The sequence below is a fragment of the Apostichopus japonicus genome, chromosome 2, assembly GCF_037975245.1.
Source record: "Apostichopus japonicus isolate 1M-3 chromosome 2, ASM3797524v1, whole genome shotgun sequence".
In the NCBI taxonomy this organism is placed as follows: Eukaryota; Metazoa; Echinodermata; class Holothuroidea; order Aspidochirotida; family Stichopodidae; genus Apostichopus; species Apostichopus japonicus.
The window spans coordinates 21,206,932-21,234,847 of record NC_092562.1 but is presented as its reverse complement, the minus strand read 5'-3'; the positions used below and the strand labels follow the sequence as shown (position 1 = coordinate 21,234,847).

Here is a 27,916-nt window from a genome sequence, read left to right as displayed (position 1 = left end):
CTAACGGTATTTATATTATAAATATATATACAGAACGACATTCATTGACTTTCTGTGTTAAAATGGGCGTGTCCCTTGTTGAAGTTCAGTACATACTACATACAATAGCCACACGTTATACTGAGATTGAACGTAGCGGCGGGACAAGACAAAATTGGGAAAGTTATATCACACATGGGCACATGTTACAGAGAGACTTAACGGTAGAGGCAAAAACACCTGAACGCAAACAAACTGAACGACAAGGGGTGGAAATCGGTGCACCTTCGAGTACACACTTCTCAATCGTGTTATCAACTTCAACATAAGGATCAAATTGTGCGCTATATAGTAAATCCACATTTCAATATCACAGCACAAGTTCTGTACTATATATTGTGTTCGACAGTAGTTTGTGGTTGAACAACTTACGGGTGTTGAAACTTCGCTCGAAGAACTTGAAGAGACACACTATTCTTTTTTAAGCTTACCTGCGTCAGTTTAATTCATATTCTTCAAAGATGGCTGCCAACCGCGCAGAAAAATCCGGACTTAGCCGGGAGGCTCAGAGAAAGGTGTGTTTATGTTAAATACATTTTCCCCTTCAACTTACTTTAACACGTAACGTTACGATAAGTTAGGCTATTGCCTAAACAAGTTAACGAATGGCCTTACTGGTAATCAGTTGGGCATTGAACTACTTTAAGTTAGGCTAATTTAGCAACAACAAAGATGTTAGACTTCTAGGCTAGTTAAGGCAAACAACTAGTAACAGTAGCTATTAACCTTACATTACACTAATTAATTACTAAATAATTTAATTGAATATATCACTTGATGCATGAAGGTTGTTTTTAGTAGCCTTGTACTTTTATTATAGACTTTATGAAGTGAGTATAGTAGTTAGTAGTTAGTAGCAATAGTAGCTAGCAAGTTTGAACTACATGATGAGTGTAACTTTGATCCTTATTCCATTGACATTAATATGAGTGAATACAATGTAATTCTAAAACTCAATCAAAACCAACATTGTAAAATTTCCTGGTCAAATTTTTTGCTATATTTTAATGAAGGAAGTCTTCCTGTGCATTTAATTCATGGGAAATGCCTTTATTCATTGGCAGCATGTAAGTTGATATTTAGTAAACATATATATTACACAAACTCACCTGCTGTACAATAGGCAGGCATATGGGGACAACTTGCAACCAGGGTTGCAACTTTTCACAGGTATATGCATGGGTACCCTGACCCTGTATATGGGTAGGAATTGTGTGGGAATTATGAAACTTTGTTAAGAAATTCCAATGATTTTACCGACAGGTAGGCCCTGACTTTTGACTGAACAACATCAAATGGTTTGGGGGAATTTAACAAATATCAACAACTATTTCCCTTTTTGGTAGGGTTGTAGCCATTGCAAAATTGGTAATTAGCCATTTACGATAAAGGTCACAAAATGCTGTTTGTCTGGGGTGTTTCAGATCCAATTTGAAAAATGCCAAATTGGTCATTTTCAGCATTTAAAATGCCAAACTGGCAACGTTGGACAACTCGATATGTTGAATATTGTAACAATCCTGTACACATTAGGCTTTAATAAAATCAATGTGCATTGAAATGTTATATGTTGTGGGTTTTTTTTGTCATTGGTGAGAATAGTGTTTGCCTCAAAATTTCTATCCTTTATGTTAGGATCCCTATATTTCCTACAATAGATGGATGGAAACTGGAGGATTTATCAATAACATGATCAGCTGTCAGACCTATAGACAATAGTCACTCATATAACTGTCAGTGAAACTAGGAAAACTGCATTTGAAATGTAATATGCTTGAACTAGACTTAAGCTAGATTAAACATTTAGTGACATTGAACTACTTCTGTGTACATACTCTGACAGTTGCCAGGGATAACCTTGACATCCCTTGATTTGCTTATAATGTCCATTTCCTAAATAGCTGTAGCTAATGGGACTGCATTTACTATATATAGGAAAGGTCAGACAGACCTGCCTGTCATCATGTTTAATGACCAATCACAAGGTTGTTTATTGCTGATAGCATCATCTCTTTAATGATCAATTATAGTCCTGATTAAAGGTTGGGTTTAGTTGATAGTGTGTGAGGGATGTACTCAGTGAATTTTGGATCTAGTTATAAAATGGTCATTTCTGCTTACTAGCTCTTACAACTTAATAAATATTATGTTAATGTTTAGCCAGGAAATGTTTCATCTATGATCTAAGTATCGCCTAAGAGAATGCTAAGTAATTTACCTTGTAACATTTTGACCAAATTGTTAAAGATATAGACAAAAAGAACTTAAATTTGTAACTAGTTGTAACTATCCTGTATCGTTAACAGGCCTGAGTGTTGTTACTATACAGAGTACAATATGTGTATGTACCCATTTGAAGTCACATAGTACTTTTTGAGGTTCAGCACATTTTCTTTATCACTATTGATGAACAAAAGTAGAAATACAAGATATAAGAAAGAAAAAAAAAAAAATAGACTAATTGTGTAGGTGGACTCGGTGGAGGTAATTTATGTACATATTATGGCATAATGTAATCCCTGCACTATTAATGCTATGATGCATAATTCATGAAGCTCCAAGCTACTCTACAGTGAGTGTGTTTAAACAGTCAATATTGCCTAAGTTGCTACATCTGTGATATCTATAGTGGTGACCTGTCTTTTGCATTGGTTCACAGAGCCTTTCTCAATACCAAACTGATGTCATTAATGGTACACTCTAATGACTTTGATACGTTTTGACTCTTTTAACATCATGTTTTTTGGATCATTAATTCCAGTGCATTAAAAATGATAGATAGTATAGTAATATATTATTAGAGATTAGTAGTATATAGATACACCTGTGTAATATTGTAAATGTGAAAACAGTGGCGATAACAATCGATGTTACTAGTATGAAGGATGTTAGAAGAATTATGTACACGCATCACTTAGAAGAGTGATTGAATCTGTAAAGAGGGAGAACACAAAGTGAAAGAGAAAGTAATGGATTATTGTCGTGTAACGGCTCTTGGAATCAACTTGGACTGAATATCCTTGAAAATAATTGCTTTTAAAATTGAACCTTAGGACCTGCCGTAAGTATCTCTTAGAAAATTGACACATGTACAGAACTGCAGTACTTAACCTATAACAGTCTACTTGATATTCACTTTGGTTTGACTTTTGCTTGCATATTTTGAGTGGCTATATGTAATCGTTAAGGGTCAAGAGAACCCTGGGAAAAGCGTACTTGATTGTCAGTTATCTAAACGTTGAAATCAACTTTTCATACACTTAAAATCACATATTATTGGGAACATCTTATTGGAGTAGCTGATATCATATCAGTGGCACTATATTAATCACTCTTTGCTTTATAAATATTGTAAAGGCCTACACTTGTGATTGTGTCAGTGTGCTGTTTTTATCTCTGGTGTTACAAATGAAAATGTTGAAATACCCTCCAGGCCATGGATATGCAGATATTATTCTATCAGTTAAGGATGTGCGGATGGGGGGGATGTCTGTGTGTGGGGGATGTCGTGTGTGTGGGGGATGTCTTTACTAGGTGGAGTTATATGAAATAACCTGTGTTCAGCTGCATGACAAATTACTCCTAGTGTCACAGGGGTCCTCCATTTATTTGTTGCAGCTCTAGGTGTGTGAGCAAACAGAAACACACGAGAAAGAGATGCGATAATATATATATTTTAAGATGGTGCATTCGTGATTTTTTGGAGTTTGCTGGCTGATCGACAAGCTACTTTTACGCTAACTGTTAACTGCTACATGATGGTATACGCTAAGTTTAAACCTACTGCAACACTATATAATATAACCAACTACATATTGCTTGCTTTGGACGATGGCAAGTCTACCACTACTACTACCGCTACTGCTACTTATAGCTGGCTTGTAAGAGAGAAAACGTACATCTGAAATACTTCCGGCAAGGACCAACATTGGCCAGACAGGAAGTTACTCTGTCCTTGTGTTTACACTCTCTCCTAGGTAACAGAGGCAAGGCTGCTGAGAAACAGCACTCTGACATCACCAGTGAGGTCATGATCAAGGTTGCTTTCTTGGTAGAGATATGTGTGTTAGGATAGATATTAGCTGCCCAGACAGGTGTAAGGTCTCTGTTGTGAGAGTGTTAAAGTGGAGGTCAAAGTGTAATTATTCTACTGGGACTAAGATGGAAGAGTATGTTATTATGTTTATGGCTTGCTTTTCTGGGAAACAGTGATGTAGAAGGACTTAATACCTGGGGATTGTAATGGTGAACCTAGAGTAAGGGGAAGGGGTTGATGTATGTATAATATTCTCTGTTTCACTAGTAAAATATCCCAGGGTAAAATCCAGTCAAAGTACCTATATAGCAAAACTGCTGTGAGAAATAGTCAAATTGCTACTTCACAAATGAAAATATCAATAGAAGTTTTTGTACACTGTTCCAGTGCACCATTTTCAGTACTTTATAAGAAATAAAGTTCACGAACCTGAAACACTGAGCTACCAAAAAATGCGAACACTAAAATTATTTCCTGTAATCCCTGAGTTTTTGAGTTTGGCTAAATAATTATCACGCTACTGTACAGTTATTTGTACTCGTTTGTAATTTGAATAATTTAGCATTCAAATTTTGTGTAGCAGTTTTGAAAGGCTCTGGACTTTTTCTGTTGTACAATACTATGTGATTCCTGTGTAACAAGACTGCTAGTACACAAGATCATTGGACTTGTATAGCAATATTTGACCAAATTTGTGTAGCAACGGTAGCATTTTGCGATGATGCTTATACCGGATAAATTATACCCTGCTGAACTTTGTATTTGAATGTCATTGTTTGAACAGTTAAGTGATTAAATCTTCACCCAATGCATCTGTTTGATAAGTTAAGTTGATAACAAAGTTGATATTATACAACCTGTGTGTACAGTGACACCTTTAATACAATGATCGTGAAATGGCCTTGTTTCTGTTTTGTGATAATGTGGAAGAATTGACAGTATAACCTGGGTCACCAGCAGCTAGGTTCTAAAGATTCAAGTGGATGATGTATGGGACTCATTGAAGCTTCCAATTCACACCAGGTTGGTCAATGCTCAGTGGATCTGAAATCCGTTTGGGGAAGATTTTTCAGAGCAGAAATCTGACAAATAGGTCCATCTCCCACATGTGTTGAGAAAACAGGTTATATTACTGCGTGATTGGAATGCCATGAGGAAACTTCTAGAAAAACTCCAGTCCATTGTTAGATTGTGATTGAAGTTCCAGTTTGAGTCAATAAACAAACCTTTGGAAAGTATGTAGTTTGAAACTTTGGGTAATTACTGGCAGATTCTTGTTATTCTTAGCCCTGGAGCAGTCTCCACAGGAATGCCAAAATTACCCTGCCTCCTGATTAGAAGAACTCTTCTTCTTCAGTAGAAAGAATTTAATGGGAACATTAGCCATTTGACAGTTTGCAGATGATAAAGAGGTTTATATGTTAGCTGGAAGCTGTTATCCATTGTGAGATAAGAGAGAGAGAGAGGTAGAGAGAGACTCAAGATGAGTCCTAGTATCAATGTACTGTTGTCTGTTCAGTTTTCATTTCGGTATTAGTAATTGTGGTCTTCACATACTTAGTAAACAGCAGAGCTACTTGTTTTGTAGTGTTGATACTGTAAGCAAGTTACACGATAGGAGATATCCCACAGATACCGTCCCGCGAGATTGTCCTAGAGATTTAAAAATGATGTATTGACAAAGGTTGCGATTTTCCCATAATTAAGTGATGTTCGTGGGCACAGGGAGAGGGGGGGATGGGGGGAATTAAAAGAGTATGCTATGCCACATGGTAGTGTGCTAATAACATTGATCACTGTGTGGATTTCACAATGCATACACTATTTATGCAAAGGGAGTGCCTTAGCAACCATCAATCTACTATACATTGATGTTACAGATGTTAACCACTGTTTCCTGTTTGTTGGAAACCATAACTAAAAGTTGTTTTTGTAAGAGACGATTATTACCCTCATTTCTTTACTTGTTCTAAGTATTTGCCCAGGATTTTCCCATTTCTTTCTTTTTGCAAAGAGGACAATTCTTGCAAGTTTATCCAGGACATGATGTAGCAACAAGGAGATACTTCTATGAAAATACTTCTTGCATTCAAATCATTGAGGAAGCAATATAAGAGTTTATATGTATTCGAAATAGTTTTGCAATCTGAATATTGAAACCAAATCTTACACCTTAGTTTAGTTTAGGGTTAGGTCATAGGGATACGAAAACAGGAATTCAAGAGCAATTTTAGGAATGAGTCAGCATGATAGAGTTTACAATAATCTCTGTTCTATACTAAGATTCAAAGTAATGCAATTCCTAATTGTCCAATTCTACCACATAATTTATCATTACGACCACTTGATAGGGGAATGAAGTTGAACGGTACTGGTTCCAGGGAGGTGGGGGTGGGAACTGAACAGTTTTCAGAGAGAGTGAGTGACTGTAGGTCAGAATTTAGAAACCCAGCTACAGTTCTTGCGACTTTCTCTTCTACGACAAGGCTTAAAACTTACCGAAAATTTATCCATGACACACCACAGTTATACTCAAAAACTGAGCATGTTGTTGTACAGTACTTAGTTCTAAGTGTATGTTACAGTACTCAGGGTACAATAGCTCCTTTGTACCTGCCAATCATAATTTAAGTAGACTAATTTACCCTCTACTGCAACAAGACAAAGGTTAATTGTCTATATCTTGTATGGTCTTGTCCACATTCCTTTTAGATTGACCTCAAGCACAAGTGAACCTTTAATTTGCTGAGTGCAGCACTGTTTGTTGTGTGCAGGGGTGGTGTACCATAACCCATGTAGAATACCATACAGTACCTACAGTGCTACACACTATACAGTTAGTGTGCATGCAATACAGCATGACCAAACCAGGTTTGATAGCCTACCTGACCATGGCCTGACTGACCTTCTACAGGTATGATAGCCTGACCTTCTATAGGTACAAAGCCTGACCTTTTACCAGTAGGTTCTTGGAAATTTTTGACAACATTTTGTTTATCATGAAAACCAATTTGACATCCCTCTGCTGTAGGTAGCAGCTATTCAAGTCCAGAGGCAAGTTAATCATTCTAAAGATTTTGATGAGATAGATTACTGACTGATTCATACTGAATAATAGGTTTGGCACTTGGCAGGTCACTAATATTGGCTTACATACCAATAGAGAGGTCTGGTTTGATTGTTGACTAGTTCTTTGTCTTCCTTGTGAAGGTCAGGACAACAGTATATCCCTGTGGTCAGTTTTTGAAAAGTGTATGAAATTTATCTGGTCAGCAGTAGTGTGTTACAGTTGTACTGTAACAAGTGGTAGTGATTTAGTAAATGTCTATGTGCTAGGTTAGATATATCTGTGCAACTGATGTTTGTGTCCTTTGTCAAGATCGAAAAAAAAGGAAAGAAATAATAAACAAACAAACAATACGCATATTGTTCATAGGAGGTCCTTTTGTAATTTGCAATAGAGCATGTACAGTATGTCTATCATTCAGAACTCTTCAGACGCTGACCACATAAGTTTTCAGATGTGTCAACTATTAAGGTATATATAATTATACTATTAATTTCACAATTGTAACCCCTCACTAAAAAATGCCAACTGGTCCATAAAACATTTACTGGCTAAAGTTAAATTTCCATTTGCATTTTCCAGGAATTAACACAAAAGCAATATTAAGTTAGCACTGGCAGAAAAATGCCAACTGTGCCTTTTTTTCTAGACAATGGCAAACAGCAAAATCCATTGGCATAGCCTTAATATTGAGACTTTTGCTGTTTTCTAGTAACTAGACAACAACTGTGCTAATGTTGGTGAAGATACTTGTACTTCAATAGAAATTGCCCAGATTGTAGTAGATTGTAACATTAGAGTATACTTATAACTTTACCTAGGTATATAATTCCGTAAAGAAAAAAAAACACACTCAGGAAGTTAATTGTTTATTGTTAATGGATGGAATTCATTTCATAATGAGTACAATTTTTGTTGGTTTAAACTTGTTAACTGTGCCATAATACCACGCCATACTTTTAAGAAAATACGTCAATTAGAGAATTAAAGAAAATGGTATTGAACAGGAAGTCAGGTACACGTTCCACCATCATTTGGACATGACCTTAAACAAAGAACTCATTAAGAGAAATAGACAACGGATGTGGACAATTGACCTGATTATTGTTGAGTCCTTGCCGAAGGCAGTTCTAGGAGTCTATGCAGTGGTGATAGCCGGCTTGTCTCTGTATGTTACACTTGCTTGTAAATGATGGTAACTCAAAAAGGTTTTGTGACGGATTAACTTTATACTTGGAAAATGGATCCATCTTATTGAGTACAAGAACCCTATATTCTTTTGTGTGAAGTTCAAAGGTCATTTGAGGTCAACGGCGGTACATTCAGTACGCCTGTAAGGCTACAAGTTCACAAGATTATTGTCAAAAGACAAGAATAAAGATAAGGGGGGAGGGGGAGCTTAGTTCTCTGTGTAATAACAATATTTGTTTCAATAATGTGCTAAGCAAGTGCTATAAAAACCGAAGCTTAGTTTGCCAAAGAATGTTTTGTGGCAGTAGATATAGATGTTCCTTTTTCTGATAGGTGCAGTAGGGTAGAACAGTTTTAAGAGGGTTGACCGAACTTCAAGGTTGCACAAGCTTTGACTTTATTTCAGTAGTAATACTTATAAAATGTTTTGTTAAGGCTCAGATATTGTGTCCTGGCCTTAGTACTGAACTGGAGTGTTTACACCTCCACTATAAGAGATGTGTAATATGTATCCACTATATGCACTTCAATGATTAGAAGTAGAGTATCATAGTATTTTTCAATGAAGGTATCAACCCTTTGAAGTTTCCCTCCCAGACTGCTTTATTTATACATTCCAGTCTCCCAGCTGGCGGCTTTGTGCCATTCAGGCTATGAAGTCTGTATAAGAGGATGTTGTTCTAGGTCTAGAGACTGAACTAACATACCCCTTATGTTAAGGTTTATTTACCGCTATATAACAAACTCAGTGTAAGCAATCAATAAGACAGCCTCTCAACAACGGACCTCATAAACAGTAATGTCAGACCCTACCACATTGTCATATAGCCTAGCTTGGAGCTGTTATTGTCATTCAGAGTTGCTGATATTACCAGCTAGCTTCAGCACAGTTGCATAATTCTAGTGAAATTACTGCATTTCGTCTTTACCCTTACATACACATACACTTTACTAGTTCGCTTTCCCAACTACAGATATGTTGTATTAACTGGTAGCATTTCTAACTATGTCCTGCCAGCACCCACCCATCCCCCACCCTCCCCGACACTCTTCGGGTCAAGTCCCCCCCCCCCCCCCCACCTCTTCCTTTGGAACCTACAGTAGCAAGTTTCAATGGTATCTATTGGGAAGTGACATTTAATTCAAAGCTCTTACAAACAGGACTGGAATACTGTGCTCTTCACTTTGGAGAGTCCAGTCTCACAGTAAGTCTTTGCTCAAAAGAGGCATTTTTGCAAAGATGTATTGTTTTGTGTCCCTTCTTATGACTAACAAAGTAACAATGTATTCCTTCAAAACAGTGTGAACACTGAACTGTGCTTGAGGTAACTATGAAAAGCAATCTCATCTCTTGCCAATGGCACGAATCTAATACTCAATTAAAACCATCCCTATAGCCTCGGTGACTAATGACAACAGCCCTCAGGTAAATATAAATGTTGACAAATGACCTGAAGACTTGTAATATGAAAGATTGCAGTGTTCCTGTAATTTCATTTGGTAGCTTTAACAGCTTCATCGTCTTTTTAATCAAGTTTATTTTATGGTAAGATTACTATTTTATCATGTGAGTCACTTAGTGTACCCAGGCTACTCATAGGATTTAATTCAGGGATTAAATTTTGAATCAGGTTTAGCTTAGAACAATGTTTTACACAATGGCGAAGCTGCTACACGAATAAACAGATGTATAGCTCTTGTTTTACACTGAATCTTAATAGTTTTTGATGTTATTATAGGGAACAAAAATGATGTTCGATCACCTCAAAAATGCCATGCAACGTGTACACACTAAGATCATTACAGTAATAACATAATCTTGTATCGTACGATAACCATTGATTCATGACCATTCCTCTAGATGAGAGGCCTTGTATTGGCCCCAAATTTTAGCAAAACATGGTCAAACTGCTAGCAGTTATTCCAATATTCTTTCCTGGCAGTTCTGCATAGATGCATGCCCAAGTTTCTTCCAGACATTGAGGTTTGTTGAATTAGGCAAATACATGTTTCAGTCAGGAAAGAAACCCAAAAACTTTGAGAGTGGTACAGTACTTAGTAAAATGCATGTGGACGCTGGAACATGTGTGACCGTTGCTGGACTTTCTAGCATATTTGGGGGCTATAGTTCTAATGCTCTTTATACAAATAACCAAAAGGTTGATAGAGCTGCAAAATACATGCTTGACTACACAGTACAGTATGCACAGTAGAGTAGTGCACACTATACACAACACTACACAGAAGAACACACCTTCACTGCATGTATGTACAGAGTAAGAAGTGAAAGGGGATTGCACAACTCCTACATAGTACTACACACAAGATGAGACATACTTCACCTCATTGTGCTGCAGTATACAATAGATAGTGCTTATTACTCTACTACAGTGCATTGCATAATCTCAGTACTAATTCTGCATGCAATAGTCTGTCAAACTGAACTTGAACTAGTGATGCCCTTAGCAGAAGAAACACAACTTGAGATTCAAATGTCTCATTTCATTTGGAATCAGGTTACCCAATGGTTCATGTGCTGTTTATTATCGGTTGAGGTGATCATGTTACATTACCGTGTCTCATTACTAACAGTGTACGACTCTCTTGAACTTGTCCCTGAGATGTTTCTTCACTCCTTTCTGTTTCACTTCAAACTTCCTGATGGATTTATTTAATGTCATTGTTTTTCTCATGAATACACTACAGTATTTGGGAACCACAACTCTTTTATGAGGCTTTAGAGGTCATTATGAACACTTTGACTTTGAGGCTGATACTATTAATTTTGTTTGGTTGCTAGGCAATGCATCCTGGTATGCTGTTGCAGTGGTTTATTGTGACAAAGATAGTATTATTTTATATTGTGAGGAACAACCCTTTACAGAGGAGGGTTTCAATATCATTAATAAAGCTCTATTTAGCAATTAAGCATGGTATGTGGGTTTGCTGATCATATGAAAGATGAATGTTTCTGTTTTGTAGGAAGATTGAACTTGGCAGTATAATTTTATGAAGGCATTGAATAATATTTCTCCATCTAGTGACAGTAGTACTATAGTATCTGTCACAGGTAAAAATAATGAGTTTGAGGAGTTATTGTCACCCTGTGTCAGTAATTCCGTACTAGTAGAGCCCGTGAAGCGGGGGGGGGGGGTTGAGTTAAAGTGGAGGGGGACAGGGACTGATGTACTAACCTGCATTACAAATGTACTCAAACAAAACCTACCGGTCGAGTGTTTTAGAATAATCTGGTCAGTTGTCGTGTGCAGACTTGGGATGGTTTGGTTTGGTTTGGGGAACTTTAGGGGTTGTAAGGCTTAATCGGGGTACACAGAGCGATTCGGGATGTGAGTTGACCGTCTTGTCATAGAGGGCGCACAGTGTTAAAAGGTAACCAGGTCGAATATTTCGGAATTTTTGCAGTATATTAGCTATGTGAGCTATGTCAGCCAGACTGCCTGCAGTAACAGTCTGTCAAATTGAAACTGAGCTACATTAAGATGGCTAAAGCGAAAGAAACACATTACAAAATGTAATGACTCAGTTGGAATCAGGTGCTGTCAAATTGTGCTTTTCATTTTCGGGAGGTTACCATGTTACGTACCGCGTCACAGTGCTAACATTTTACAACTCTAATTAATGATTTTTCCTGGAGATTCGCTCATTCTTTTCCACTCAAACTTCCCGATGGATTTATGTAATGTCATGGTCCCCCCCCCCTCCCCACACCTCCTTTTCTACCCTCCATCACCCAAGAAAAACCAGAATAAAGGTAGCCAGGATGGATGACTCAAACTCCTTCTCAACAACGCATGCATGGCTTATAAATGTTGTGAAAGTGATGGAAGAACAGACAAAACTGTTGAGATTTTGTATTATTAATGTGTAAAATAACAGATTTTTTTTCTTGTCAATGCCTATTTATAAGTCTAGTTGTGAAACAGATACAAATCAAAAGAATGAAAAGATGATATTGTAATTTTAATTTAATTTACACAGTGGGGAAAATATGTACAGTATGACTTCAGATGTTCAACAACAGGAGCTGTATTATGTATTAAAAAGGCATTATATCAGTATAAACAGCACTGAATGCAGTTTACTTATAGCCAGGTACGAGAAATAGGCAAACTGCTGTTCGAACAAATACCCTCTCCTTTTTACTGCCACATTCAACTCACGTTTTCCTCACAGTACTAAAAGTGTGCTATGATACAAGAGTCTATGATTTACATTTATCCCTCCCTAAGTGCTCTCTTGGAATACAAGGAGGCCATGACAATACCTTCCAACAAACAAGACAACGCCTCAGATAAACACCAAATACCAGACAGAAAAACAGAAAGATATTATATGGATCTTACAAGATTGAACTCCAGTTTATTTGCCTAACAATAATTCTATGTGCTGCAAAAGAATTACTAGACGATTTCATATAGTCGTTTTACAATATTAATTGTGTGTGCACGGTCACAAATACACTACAGTATTTGTTGTAAGCATTTGGAACTATACACTGTTATTGAGGCTATAGAGGTCAAGTGTTTTTTTAGGCTTTGTCTGTCTGGCTGGTACTATTATTTTTGTTATGTTGCTAGGGGAACGCAATCTGGTTCAGGTATGCAGGCTGCAGTGGTTTATTGTGACAAAGATAGTATTGTTTATACTGTGAGGAACAATCCTTTTACATAGGAGGGGTTTCCTTATCATTAATAAAACAACATTTGGCAATTTAGCATGGGATATGATATGGGTTTGCTGATATGAAAGAATGTTTCTGTTTTATAGGAAGATTGAACTTGGCAGTGTCATTTGATGAAGGCATTGAATTTAATCGTTCTCCATCTAGTGACAGTAGTACTATAGTATCTGTCACAAGTAAAAATGTGGAGCTTTGAGGAGTGACTGTCACCCTGTGTCAGTAATTCTGTATTTTAGAACCTGTTAAGAGGGGGGTGGGGCAGGGACTGACGTAACCTGCATGACCAATATATTCAAACGAAACGTTCCGGTTAGGTTACAAGATCCATGTCATTTGCAATGGCTTTGTATTAATAGCCACTCTCTTGTTGTGCACAACAGCATGAAGGCAAAGTGGCTTTCTAAGCTGTTAGTCCCAGATTGTATGAATTTCTTGTTTGTCTGCCATTCATCAGACAGACAAACAAATAAACTCTTGGGAAAAGTGTCTGGTAAAGACATTTTTGTAAAGTGTTCAAAGGTCGCTTTATTACTGGTGCTTGCCATTCTGTTTTTAAGTAGCACTTTAAAAGGATATTTGATTCATCTCTGTCATTAAACATACATGTGGCAGTTAATTGTGCAAACATAAATATGATCTTGATGGATGTACAGAATGCATCATTTAAAATATATGTTTATGATATTTGGTATAAACTGTAAGTACATAGGAACATTACTGTAGACGTCAAAATGTGGCCATAAAAATATATGATATGAGAGAGCAAGCTCACGAGTTGCATGATATCTTCACCAACAATTTTATGTAAACTAAGATGTGTGATGTACTGATGTGTAGGTCCACCGGGGGTGCAAGAACCTCGCTATGGGTGTCAGGATAGACTACATTAGGATCATGGAGGCAGATTTCTGCTGACCGATACATCTTAAAATAAACTTAAGCTATAAACCTTACGGTGCATGGAATCATCCTGGTGTAATTTTGTGGGCAAGAGTTATTGTCTTTATCTCTCATATATATATTTTGTCTTCTTTTTCATCTTTCAGATGCAAGCAAAATATGACACTTCCACAGAGGAGCAAATTAGAGGATTTTTCCAAGAACAATTGGGAGTCCAATTAGAACCCTTGGAATTAGGACCAAACAACCTGCATAAAGCTCTTAAAGATGGTGTAAAACTCTGCGAGTAAGTGTCTTCTAAGCATCTCTTCTCCCTGCCACGGACCTTTGTCCTCTTAAATCTTAGTTCAAGGGTTGTGGTGAGGTCCAAGGGTTGTATGGTTGTCCAAGGGTTGTGGTGAGGTCCAAGGGTTGTATGGTTGTCCAAGGGTTGTGGTGAGGTCCAAGGGTTGTATGGTTGTCCAAGGGTTGTGGTGAGGTCCAAGGGTTGTATGGTTGTCCAAGGGTTGTGGTGAGGTCCAAGGGTTGTATGGTTGTCCAAGGATTGTGGTGAGGTCCAAGGGTTGTATGGTTGTCCAAGGGTTGTGGTGAGGTCCAAGGGTTGTATGGTTGTCCAAGGGTTGTGGTGAGGTTCAACGGTTGTATTGTTGTCGAAGGGTTGTGTGGTGGTGGTGGTGAGGTCCAATGGTTGTGCGGTGGTGAGGTCCCAGGTTTGTGTGGTGGTCCAAGATGATCTAATTAAAATTGGGTTTTCATGGGTACCAATAAACTCCCAAAAGTCTCTTTCAAGCAAAAAAGGGCGTGGTGTCGCATGCTCCAGCGTTATGGTTTTTCTTCCTTTTCTTTTCATAGGTTGATTAACAAGATTCAGCCTGGTGCGGTGAAATCCATCAGCTCAAGTGCTATGACATTCAAGCAGGTCAGTATTTGTTTGTTCAACAACTTTCGATTGCAACAAGAGCACTATTACGTAAATTATACGACATTGAAAGAAGGAAATCCTATAGGTATTGCTGGTTGCTTTGTATTGGAAACACTTATTTGCCAGAGGTCAAAGGTTACTATGAAGGATGTTCAATTTGCATAATAATCAGGGAATCATTTTGGTGTTCGAATTCTGAAATTTGTCTCTTTTGGACTTGTATAGTTATTAATTTAACCACTTTGCACAGCATTTCGTGATAAATAAAACGTCCTAGACACAGTGGGTGGTGGATTGAGAAGGGAGGTCATTGACGGACGGGATCCGGTCATAGAGGGTGCAGTGTTAAAAAGTTACCAGTTCACTCTAGACACGGTAGAATGAGAGAGATCTGAGGTTGTGAGGAGACAGGTTAGCTCGTCACTCATAAATATCCAAACATTGTAATTTGTCTCGGTATTTGAAGGTGCTGAAGTACGTCTCTTATAAAATACTTTGCTTCCTGTCAACAACAAAAAACGGTTATAAATACATCTTTTGTTACTTGTATAGTTAATTTGACCATTTTGCATAGCATTTAAAGCATTTTTGCTTCCCCCCAAAAAACAGATGGAAAATGTCAGTAAATTCAACGAAGCCTTGAAAGCTTACGGAGTGTCTGAGGCCAGTACTTTCCAGACTGCTGACTTGGTGGAAAACCAAGACATGGCTACCGTGAGTATTTCTCTGTTTTCTGTTTTCCTATTCCACCGGCATAATTTGTCATAGATTTTGACTGGGAGATATTGACACTAGTGCCTCTGCATGTGGGTTGTTTTAAATAGTTGGGGTCACCAAGGTCATCATTGTATGAGAACTTTGGAACTATCATGTGAACAAATATGATCTCTGGAGTTTCACGGTCTGGGTGTTTATCCAGTAGAGAGAACTGTATAGTGTATACCCAACCATTAAGGCCTTCACTATTACCACTTAGCCACACAGAGGCACCACTTGCCTGAACAGGATTTTACCCGTCAAGCAGTAAACCTCACCGTCATCTTGGGCTTCATGTAAGATCCATGAGCAACTTGCCCCCCCCCCCCAACCACCCCAAATATCAAATGAGAAATCTTGCTCAGTTTTGAGAGATGTTGGTGTAAACACTAAAGTCATATCACAGTAATGATGTCATAGTGCCACAAGGAGGGGAAATGGTAATTTTTTCCCCATTTGTCTATTTCAAATTCTTGGCTCAGTTTATTAAAATGGTGGTGTCAGTGAGGGTATATGTTAAGAATCTCAACATGTTAGAGTTAGCCTTGTCAACACCCATCTCTGTTTTAGTACAGGAAAATGAACATTGTACTAAAGAAAGGCAATGATTTAAAAATTCAAGCACTATGTGTGCTTGATGGTCTCATATCTGAGGTTACAGGTCTATAGGATAGGTGGGTGGGAGGGGTCAGGGGAGGGAAATGTTCATATCATGTATCTCTATCACATAGACCATATTATTGTGTATATACACACATACATACATACACACACACAGACAGACATGCGTACACGTATGTGCTCCTCAGCTGATCACGGTAGCTCACAATCACTCCCTCTGATCCCTTCATACAGGTGCAAAATGCCATCTGGCAACTTATTTGCCAGTTCCGCAAGAAAGGAGGTAACACCAAGTACGGAATCAAAATTGCTGATAAGAATGAGAGGGACTTTGATGAAGAAACTATGAAAAAGGGCCAGAGTGTGATCGGTCTCCAGATGGGGAGTAACAAGGGTGCCAGTCAGACCGGAATGACCGCTATGGGGACACAGCGGAAACTATGAAGTAACCATGAAAACAAATCAGTAACTCCTGTCATTCTATTTTAGTAAGTTTTAAAGAATGACAGGGGCAGGAAGAATGTCCTTAATGTTTCGCTGAAATAGTAACCCTCATTTTCTTAGTAAACAATTCATAGATTTTGTTTTTAATTTAAAAGGCTGAGAAAGGCATTTTATTTTAGTCATTAATTATACACACTGACTTAATACTCTAATGAAGTGTCATGGATTTAATCTGATATATTGAAAGGGGTAGGGTTTGAGTTTAACAATGTTTGTCACTCTTTGTACTAACCTACCCTTGAAAGCTTGCTGCCTTTACCTCTGATTCAAGGACTTTAAGTAAATATAAGATTTGTTAATGCCAAAGCAATTATTTTGTCTTCCATATGTTACTTTCAAATTGATCCCAAAAATAAGGAAAGAAAAAAGTTTTGTAAAGGCAATCTTTTTCCCCTTTTACTAGTTGAAATTGACAGATAATGTCACTTTCTTGACCATACCTCAAAAGGATTGACTGTGCAGCATTCCTAATACTTTGAACATTTCCATATATTCCATTATTTTCCCCCTTTTTCATCATAATCATGATCAAACTTTTATTGTGATTTTTGTTTTATACAGCCATGTCTTTGAGTGCGTAACTATAAACTGCTTTCAAATCTTTGGGTCAAAAGAGTGTTGAGGCCAAGTCGCTTTTTTAGGGCGCAAAATCCTAGACGAGTCTCTCTGCTTTACCGGTGACTTAAAAAGGTCATTTCTATCAGGAGTCTTGGCTACACCAACTCTTGCTATTGGGTGATTTGCATGGAGGGGTGGGGGGGGGGTGGGAGGGAAGCCACTATCCAAATAAAAGATAAATGTCATCTGACTCGTTCTGCTTGGAAATAGGTTCAGCATTGTTCAACCGGTAAAACACCTCATTTGTTTGGGAAATGATTTAGAGAGGAATGTGCAACTTAAAGTGGGTTATGCTGTTTCAGTGTTTGTAAGAAAGAACAGTACAAGGACAGGTTGGACGACAACGTGACTTGTAGTAAGGGATTGTAAATGTAGCTAAATCAGATGTAAGAGTATCTAGGCACATGATATGAGCTGACAAGTTGCAACTTTAGTGACGGTATATCCTTCATGTTAATAATATTTGAAAGAACATGAAACTTAAGTCTGTTTCCAAGTACTTGGATATAAATAAAGGTAAAGAGAGTTGCTGGTTTTTAAGATTACTCTGTTAAACGGTGACTGGAGGAGGTCTTATTTAGTTTGAAGGATTGTGCTTAAAATAATGATACCTTCATCATGTGGTTACATAATTTGTAACAGTATATAAACCCTTCCTGTTAATGTTGGAAATCTTAAACCGGTAAATGATTGGTTGGAAAATGCCGTCATTATCTCGGTTCCTTCAAGCATTCTTTGTCTCTTATTTTGCCTCTCATCTTCAACCAACGGATTTGTTTGTTCTTCTTATAGTATTTGTCATGTCTGGGATTACTGCTAGAAAATGCCAAGAGCTAAGTAAACGTTTTTAAGACCTTTGGACAGACTTCGAGACACACCAGGGAAGAGTGCACCGCACCACGGAATGTAAATGTAGGCAGACATGGACACACCCACAGTGTAGTTTGATTTTCAATCAAACCACTATGTGGTGTATGGTGGTAAAACTAAAGAAATAAGCCTTTGATGGCCTGTGTAATGTGAATTGTGTGAAGCACCATGTCCTGTGGAGTTTGTACAGTATGGGTATAGAGATACCGGTGTGTACTACTGGATAACATCAGTGGCTCTCTGTGAAATGTGTACACATGTATACATGGCAGCGGTATCCTACTACCGCAGCCGAAGTGTCAATACTTCTAAAACTGACTTCCTGTCACCGAAGACAAACAGCAGCAGGAAGCATCCTATAACCTACACAGTAGATGGGTTATTAAACCTTAATGGTTGACCTAATAAGTTAAATTACCGCATCCTGTAAATCACAACCCGATATCATGGGCTGATATTAAGTGTCATTATCATAATATAATGTGTCTGTGTGCACGGAAAAAAGTACCGGGTAATTTCTTTTACAGTGGTAACGGAATAAGGTCTTATACTAAAACTAGCTGAATCTGTGCTCATTAATTAAAGGTTGAATAAATTTAATGGAATTCTCTCATTCCCTTAACACAGAAATCGGAATGTTTTCTTCTCTTTTGTGTTCGTCCTTTCGTCGTGTGGTCATTTTTTTTAAAACTGGTATTGAGTGGGATGAAACAGGTTTTTGTCTGAGAGTTTTCTAACTGGATTTGAAAGATATACTGGTAGTTAACTTGTTATAACTTAATATCTTTGGAAGGTATTGGACCAGCTACTGTTAAAGAAGTATATAGCAAGCTGACTAAAGTAGACGACAATGAATAATAAAACACAGCATCTATAGAAGGTGGTGTTTTAATTACAACTGTTGTCGATAGCTCTTGATGATTCAAGTTTTTGACTAATCTTAATCAAGATTTTTTTGTAAAACACAGATGCACATGTACTGTTGCACAATTGATGCGATATTTTCATTAATATTCATTAATTCTAACATTTTTAATATTCATTAATCTCGCCAGAATTTAATACCTGTGTGGCCATGCTGGGATTATGAAATTTTTTCAGAATCTTCAAACCTTGGCAAATGGTTATGTACTTGAATATAGACACCGAAGCTAAAAATTTTTTTTATCCCAACTTTTCATACTTCATTTGACACTTGCATTGGGAGATATTACATAGTGTAAACCATGCATGGGACTCATTAACACCCTTTATTTGTGACAGAAAGCCTGAAAAACATCTGATTTTTAATACCTTGCCGGTGATGCATAAATTCATACAGTAATTCAAGAGCAATGTGCAAACTATAACCCTGAAAGGTGCGCTCTAGATCAGTAGCCACTCTGAGCAATTATATGTACATGTAAATGTAAACTATGACATACCAATTCACAAGTGGTTCGAATTCTTAAAGGAAAAACCATCCATTTTAATTCCTTATGACAGGCTAACAGGTATTCAAATATCAAATTATAAGAAAACTCACCTAGAGTCAAACTGAATGATATGGCAACATTTTGAAGTAAATATATCATAAAGGACCACCTTGTAATGTAACATGAACTGTAGCTGCTACTTGTATGATAATCATCTTGATCGACTCATCTAAGTAAGGACTGCTTAATATTTTGTTACAAATGAACATGACATACCTGGATGATATGACACCTTGAACTGACAATGTACACCTCGGTCTCCATGGTTATCTGCCTAGCATAATTCAAACTGTAGACATAATGGCTGGTGTGTGTCATAGCGTTGGATGCCTGATTGTCATAAATCAACTTCTTGGCTTCTGTGCAGGCATGTTTTACAGTATTACAGACAATCCCTTTCACTCCATAAAAAGCACACACACATAATTTTTCTTTGATTTACAAACTGCTAAAAAAAAAAAAAATTACAAAGCAAAAAGATTTCCTTTCAAGTACTGTGTTGTTCTGACATCGTCAAATGCCAAAATTTAGAAAATTTGTATTTAGCAAAAAAGTCCTTTGTCTGGAAGTGATGAAGGAAATATTTAGTGATGGCATCATGAGATCATATTTCATATTGTTGCTAATTCAAAAATTGCATAATTTTGAAAAGAATTTAATTATGGAATTGATATTAATGGAACTGAACTTAAAATATCATAGTTAACTGAGATATACCATTATATGAAAAAATTTACAAATTATATGACTCTTATGTCCTCTATAGGTTAATGTTAATGACTGTACTGCACTGATTGCAAGATGGCAGATTGATATTGATGGAATTTTGGAAATTGGATTCTTGTTGTAAGCTGAACATTGTTACACAACTCCGGCTACCCAAGTGTACGTCACAGATCTCAAAGCATTGTCACAGAAATATATAGTTTCAAAGTGGGTTTCTAATTTTCACTGAATGGTTTGCTTGACTCCAACATGTGACTTTACAAACCATAAACTGTCAATATTTCATGAATTAAAGATTAGGTCATTCCAAATTAGGGTCAGTGTATACGAGCATGGTTTTGTTTATCACATACAGAATGACCCTTTTATTAGCATGTGCAGTTGAAAATCATGAAACATGCTCATTTCCAAAGTGTTATGTACACTATGAGACTCTATGCACTTGTAATGTCACAATCTTAACAATTTGTTTACTTGGTGAATAGTACCCAATAAATCACTTCTTCTTTTATTTATTTATTACTGTCCTTTGCACTCTACACAGTGGCAGAGCTAGGGGTAATGGTTAGGGGGGGGGGGCAAGAATGGTCTGTAAAGGGGCGCTTTCGACACTATCTAAGCGGAGCTCCACCACAGGTTGGCATGGAGCGTACAGTAAATTTTTGAGTAAAGATACTCCCTAGATCGCTGGAAATGACCCTTTCCGGGCCTTGCTAATTTGCAGATAAACGAAGAATAAATAGGTGTCGTCGCCATTTTGTCAGAAAATTACACCAACAGAATATGACAAATGTCATAAAGTAGATGAGAGCGCAATAAAAAGTCAAAAATCGCGAATAAGTAAAAAGTAGTAAAAAAGCTGAAAAGGGTGCCAGCAGTCCATTTGAGTCCGTCAGGGGGGCATCCGCCCCCCCCCCTGACTGTATGGACGCTCCGCCACTGACTCTACATACAGCTAGAACAAGTGGTTATAATACTTATCAAGGTGGGGTGCAATATTTTAATTATTGTTGTAATTTCTACTGAACAACGCCATTGACTTTATAATTGTCCTTCCACAAGATGTGAAGGAATAAGTATATATCTGAATGTTTGTCTTGGCATTTAAATGGAAAGAAAATACAAGAAGAATACTTTGATAGCTTTTACAGGTTTGATTCTAATACAGGTTTGACTGTAAAGAAGGTGTGTTCCCATAACACACAGCTGTACTGTATGTACGGCAGTGCATCAACTTAGTGAAGATGTACAAGTTTGCTACTTGTTTACATTAAAATGTGAGTCATAGTGACTGTCTGTCTCAGATATAATGTATGCTGACAATCTTAGAGAGCTTTGATATCCAGATAAGCAGGAGTACAGTAGACTTCTTCGGTTAGTCATACATACAGTATAGACCTATAGTAACTATATCTACATAAAGCTGAGAGCTGCTAGTTGTCGAGATAACAGCTTCCCAGCAACGAGCTCAACATGGAGGCACAGAATGAGTGAAGGCAATTATCTATCGGCACACACGGAAGTAGGTCATGAGTAATGGATGGGATGTTAATGTAAAGTCTGACTATGGACTGTGTGCACATGAAGTGATGGGTTGTGGGTATTATCGGATCAGCATCTAACCTTTCCAAATGTTCTTCTGGAAAGATCATTGTAATTCTCAACATATTTGTTACAATGACAAATGAAAGTCAAGTGTGTAGGCCTACCCTTTCATGTCATTTTTCCTCGGGCAGTATGACTTCACAGCAGCAAGTGTGAAGATAAGAAACGAATAAACGTAGGCCAAATGACTGCATCGGGTATTATTTTCCAAGTAACCAATTCTGAAGATCTCTTACATGAATGGTGTACATACTTTTAGTGTTACAACAAAACGAAATATGGGAATTATTAAAGCTCATTTTATGATTTTTCACTTCACATGTTATTCCGTAAGACTAAGAGATTGGAAAGAACCTTGGCAACACATCCAGGATTTGGATTAATAATGTAATATAATTCCTAAATCATGAAAATGTCACATATAGCGAATGAAAAGAGTCCTTCAATATTTGATACTGCAAAGTCAGATATGGAATCAGAGCAAATAACTCACCCGTAACGAGAGAAAAACGTAGTGAAATTAGAATGACATTTATTGTACCTTTTAAAAACCAGACCATGGCGCCACAGTAGGAGGAGGATTGTGGGTAATCAGAGACCATCAGTTGCTGCTAGTGCTAAGTTGTTAAAGATGCACTTTATCATGTATATAAAAAGATAGATGAGTGCAGATAGGTAAAACAGAATCCATCAGTCAATATAATATAATTCGTCAATATATAGCACATCGTGAATGTTTCCTTTGTTTTTGGCTATGCCTCGCTGGAAAGCCTTCACAGATAAGCATATATTAGAAAGACTCGAGCAAAAAGAAAGTCTTATGCCGGTAATCTGACCTAGTTTCGAATTAGGTGTAACAGAAGTGTTAGACACCACCCCCGATCCCAGAACATACACACACAGCTTGCTACCGTCGGTAATTAGACATTAGTGTCCAGTCAGTACATACAGCTGCGGTCAATACCCACAGCACAGTGTACAAACGATACAGACATCTCAGGTCCAGCTAAAGATAACAAGGTATCACGTTTTATTACTGTCTGAATTTTGTAGCGACAAGAGAAAAAATTCACTTGCAAGCAAGGGAAAGTTAACACTTTAAAGATGGCGTCACGCTGTTTGGGGCGAGTCTTCAATGCCTTTAACGCCATTACAAAGCCTGCTACACAAACTATGGAAGCGTACTACTACAAAATAGTCTGCATGGAGTAATACCACCAGAGAGCAGCGTGATAAGTACCGGGGACAAAAAGAAACCAAACCCACCTATGTCGGCCTGCTACAATCAGATTAAATTCTCTCCCCATACCCACCAACATGGGAACTGAAAAGAAATCCTGACCTCAACAAAGAAAGCCAGAGGGTGCCATTTTGAGACGTTTAGAGATACCAAATCCACAATAAAAAACAAAGTTGGGCTTGGGTGAACACGGACTCTCCATTTACATTGCTGTACTACTCCTTCATACGCCACTCCTCCAGCCCCAGACACCCTTCAAATAAAACGGTTCTATTTTGACTGTTTGACTGTTTAACTGGTTACATCTTACAATACTGGAGTATAAGTCATCACCCTTCCCGGTGTGTGCTAAATTTGTTCAGTGTCAAAATGTTGTGAGGGTAACTACTCGAGCAGATGTGGTAATAACTGAAGAAACGAGAGGAACTGTTCAAAACAATCACTGGAAATAATAGAATAACATACTTCAAATGCAAGGTGGTTCCATAAATACTTATATTTACATATTCACATTACAAAAGACCATCAAATAGTCTTGATGAAAATACAAAAAAAATTGACAGACAAATGGATAGTCTGTCAACTATCACAAAGATGTTCTTAGATGAAGTAAAATTCAATTGGTTAACGTGAGGGGAGAAATCTTTAAAAAAAATTGATGAATACAGTCGATCCCTTTTGATAAGCATGATCCCATCAACAAATCTTAGACTTGTTTGATTTTCTCTACAGGAGTTGATTCGATTCCTATATCACAATGATCCACAAAATCTTTCAAACTTGCAGCATCAGTTTGCAAAAATACGAATATAAAATTTCCAAAAAAAAGAAAAAAGAGAAAAATTAATAAGGAAAAAAAAAAGAATAGACATCTATTTGGTGGGTTTCGAACTAAAAAGGAAAAAAGAACAAAAAATTCATACGATAAAACTTAATACTGGCACCATCGTTATGGATAGGAAAAGCAATTCTCGTGATTGATTTATAACTGGAAGATGTATGTTATATATAAAGATAGACATATTTATTTATTCTCTGCGTATAACTGCATAAATTTGTATCCTTTCCTTGTGTAGGGTAGGTATGCGTTTGCAAATCAATATCGAGTGGGATTCAAAGCTGCATAATGACTTCAAAGTTCAAAATATGAATTGTCACCCTCTTCCACACCCCCTCCCACACTTTAACCGCTTAAAATATATATATATAATTTGTGTGACATAAATGTGATCATTTTGGGTGAAAATTAACGCTTTTGTTTTGACTCAGAGAACTAATCAAGTCTGTGGATCGTGTCAGAAATTTTCAAAGATTCAAAAGGAATGGACTTAACCTCAAAGTGACCTGTTGCATCTCTGGAGAAATATTAATATTTAGTTAAGACCCCATGCTTTTCCCCCTCTTTCTAACTTTAAGTTTAATTTTGAATTTTTACTGACAGTTTGGATTTGTGTCCTGTGCTGCTGGTGGCACATTGTCCTGATGTGTGACCGCAAACTATAAACCAATTACATAATCAATTAATCAATCAAGAGAAATGCTATGAGAAAAAAAAATTCTTGAAGGAATACAAACTAATGAATATTTATTGCATATGAATACTCATCACATTAACATGTATGACACCACTCCCCCTGTTTATTTATTTATGTTTTTGGCAAATGCATATTCTGTCCCTTTGTTTTGATTCGACGCCAACAACTATTATGTTGTTATTCTTTATTTGTCGCATAAAAGTCACAATATGTCTCTTCAAAGCTACCAAATTGATCTTCAGAGTAAGTTTAAGTACGGTAAAAACAAATTAACAAAATGGAGAATATTGGATTTGTATAAATAAAACTGCAAAAGGCTCTGTAAAACAAAAGGGTAGCTAAGAACATAGGGTTGATATTATAGTCCAATTTTGAGGCCGATTCCTGTCTTAAGATCCCGAGGTGGAGATGTTGACTATTCTGTTTTAGTATATCCAAACTTTTGGTGTAATTCTAATCCATACTACTGATCAGCTTCCTGTTTCTAACGATAAACACAATTCCAAAATGAGAATACTTAACTAACCCGTTTAAAAATTTATAGAATACAACAAGTTGTCTTGGCAGGTGGGGGGGGGGAGAGGAATGTGTCTCTGAATATGTTTTGGCCCCATATCTTCCTCTCCCCTCCTTTGATACTCTTCAAATAGTAAATTTGGTAAGATACAAAGCAAAATATTTTCCGTTCTTAATAACATTTACTTATTTTGAAAATATACAATCACAGCAAGGTGTCTTGGGGAATTCTGTTGAATTCTTTTGATAAAATACTTGGCTTTCCAGCACAATGTCCTTCCTCTCCTGCAATTATATTTAAATGTAATACTGTTACAGACACAAAGCAAACAATTTTTCTCAAAGATTAATAGCTTCAATTTGTTCTTTGGCCATAATTCCCTGTATGAATGACTTACGATTATAAAACTGGATCTTATTACAGAGGGTCTATAAATAGACCATTATCATGAATTTCTTAAAAAATTTGATCAAAGAAAGAATTCAGTATCAGCATTTTTCTGGTCTCCCAGACAATGAAGAGTATTTAATTAATAACTTAAGACATAGAAGGGATCTAAGATATGATGTTAAATGATGTCATGGAAAACAACTTTATGAAGCAAGGTAGGTTGCATATGAGGATAAATGTTTCATGATGTAATGCCCATTACAAATGCAGTTTATTGGCTTCAATGGATGGTTGGGGCCAAATTTTCATTCACTTCACCCCATCTTTCCGCCTTTAATCCTCCTGTTTTAAACCCCGTAAGGAAAATTACCGAGGTGAGACTCTCGGCATCAACCGTTATAATTTCTTGCTTGCTAAAAATACCTTAATACTTCTCACATATTCTTACACAGGTAGGTTTTAGTAAACTTTTAATCTCTGCAACCAACCAGTTTCTCCTGTAAGTAGTAATACACTCAAATTTTCAACAAAACACTATATACTGGACTAACAGTACGTTCCGTGGCTAGCCAGCCTGCTGGAATAACGGGTACTGGTAGGTAAGTATATATCAAACGACAGCAAATACTCTCTTTTCATCTGATCCAACACTCCCCCAGCAAACAGCCATCTACTGAATGAAATGTTAGTTGTGTGTCCCATTCAGATCATAAACCAATGATATTTCTGTCAGCAGTACCAATGAATACCTGTTCCCATAGGCTCACATCGCCTCTCACAGACACTGATATACTTAAAGGGACCAGCAACTGATCTTCTATTACATGTCATTTAAAGAAATTGACCGGCGGCATCGTCGGGACTCGTTTTCCACGACGACGGTTGCAACTAAATGGCTTTGATTCTTCTTCTCCGCAATGTTCTAACATGTCGCTACTCGATGCGGACGACAGATAGGCCATTAGCCATGCTGGGACCATGGGTATCCCTCCTGGTCTCTGAGACCCTACCGGCTGAATGGTAGTAACGTGTCTGGCCTGAAGTGTACTCCATCCTCGTGCCTCGGTGATACCGCAAGACCGACAGGTCGGCTGTTATCGTGTTTTGAATACATCCGAATTAAGAGATAAAATGTTGCAGCATATCGTATCTTCTCAAAGATACTCAGCATTTCACGACTTAAGAGACCTACAGTAATGAGTGTAGACACCATTGGAATATACGTCAACCAGCCAGCAGTGTGAGACGACCCAGACGAGAGGTATCAGCAAGGAGTTATTTCTCCTTTCAAAAGACTGTATCTACAGAATGAACCTGTACCTGAGTCCTCACTCTATGTGATTTCCTTGGAAGTACTGTTTGAGGAGGTGGGTCGATCTTAGGAATAGTGATGGGCCCGCTGCCGCAGGTCGCCGCGTCGCTCTCGCAGTCCAGTAGCGACGTAAACGCAGACGGGGACTCTGGTCGTGGCAGGTGGACCACGCCAGGAGGCGGATCCACCATTTGGTGTTTCGGCGCCACCACAATGGGTTCAGGCTCCACGTAGTGGTATTCGCTGTCTTCATGAGGTGTCATGGTACTGTAACCGTGGTCACTCTCGCTGGGGGCGTTGGGATGCCTTCTCCAGATTCTGATGCCCCTCCTCGGTGCCTGGTGGTAAGGGTTCGGAGGTTCTATAGCAGCCAGAGCAATGTTACCCTGTCCATCTGTAGAAACAGGAAATTGTACAAGGTCGGTTACTCCTAAACAAAAATAATGCTGGAACGTCGCATGAAATGAACTTGTACCGAGTTAACAAATATCGTGCCACAGAAGAAGGGAACTAATATATTGGTGAACAGTATTCTTTACTGGATCAAATCTTTAAATGTGTCTTTCGATCGTGTGAAAACCTAACCATAAGCAGCAGGGCCAGAGAATGATAGCATGTCACCATTGAAACTATCTAACACAACTAGTAAAGGTTAACAGCTTTTGAAATGCGACTCTGTGCTGATGCTCAAAAGACTGATACTAAAGAAATTAATATATGTGATTCTGTTCATAATAACAGTACTTATGGGTAGAATCGATGAACAGGCCATAGACTTAAAGGAAATATATATAAAGACACAATAACTGGTCGGATGTAAAAATAATTTGAAATAAATTCTGTGAACTTGTGACATTTCAGGAGTAACTAGATGCATGGTTTTATTACAA

General features: G+C 37.6%; 2 protein-coding genes across 2 annotated transcripts in view; one reads left to right on the top strand and one right to left on the bottom strand.

Annotated features, from left to right (window-relative positions):
- Positions 1-102: 102 nt before the first annotated feature.
- On the top strand, positions 103-18,856 carry LOC139981992 (calponin-3-like). Its single transcript, XM_071994496.1, has 5 exons — positions 103-554; positions 14,082-14,221; positions 14,788-14,854; positions 15,467-15,571; positions 16,469-18,856. The coding sequence occupies exons 1-5, from the start codon at positions 501-503 to the stop codon at positions 16,676-16,678; spliced, it is 576 nt and encodes a 191-aa protein (XP_071850597.1). The 5' UTR covers positions 103-500; the 3' UTR covers positions 16,679-18,856.
- Positions 18,857-23,743: 4,887 nt separating this feature from the next.
- The window catches only part of LOC139981961 (VWFA and cache domain-containing protein 1-like), a 39,781-nt gene continuing 35,608 nt past the window's right edge, over positions 23,744-27,916 (bottom strand). The window contains exon 28 of the mRNA XM_071994414.1: positions 23,744-27,420. Coding sequence (XP_071850515.1) covers positions 27,002-27,420 — 419 coding nt within the window. The 3' untranslated portion in view covers positions 23,744-27,001. The remainder of the gene's footprint in view (positions 27,421-27,916) is intronic.

Bases quoted from the DNA above. Each gene is read 5' to 3' on its own strand.
- LOC139981992 (XM_071994496.1), top strand. From the start codon at position 501: ATGGCTGCCAACCGCGCAGAAAAATCCGGACTTAGCCGGGAGGCTCAG. The intron at 14,222-14,787 runs GTAAGTGTCTTC...TTCTTTTCATAG, and splicing joins GATGGTGTAAAACTCTGCGA to GTTGATTAACAAGATTCAGC. The intron at 15,572-16,468 runs GTGAGTATTTCT...CCCTTCATACAG, and splicing joins AAAACCAAGACATGGCTACC to GTGCAAAATGCCATCTGGCA.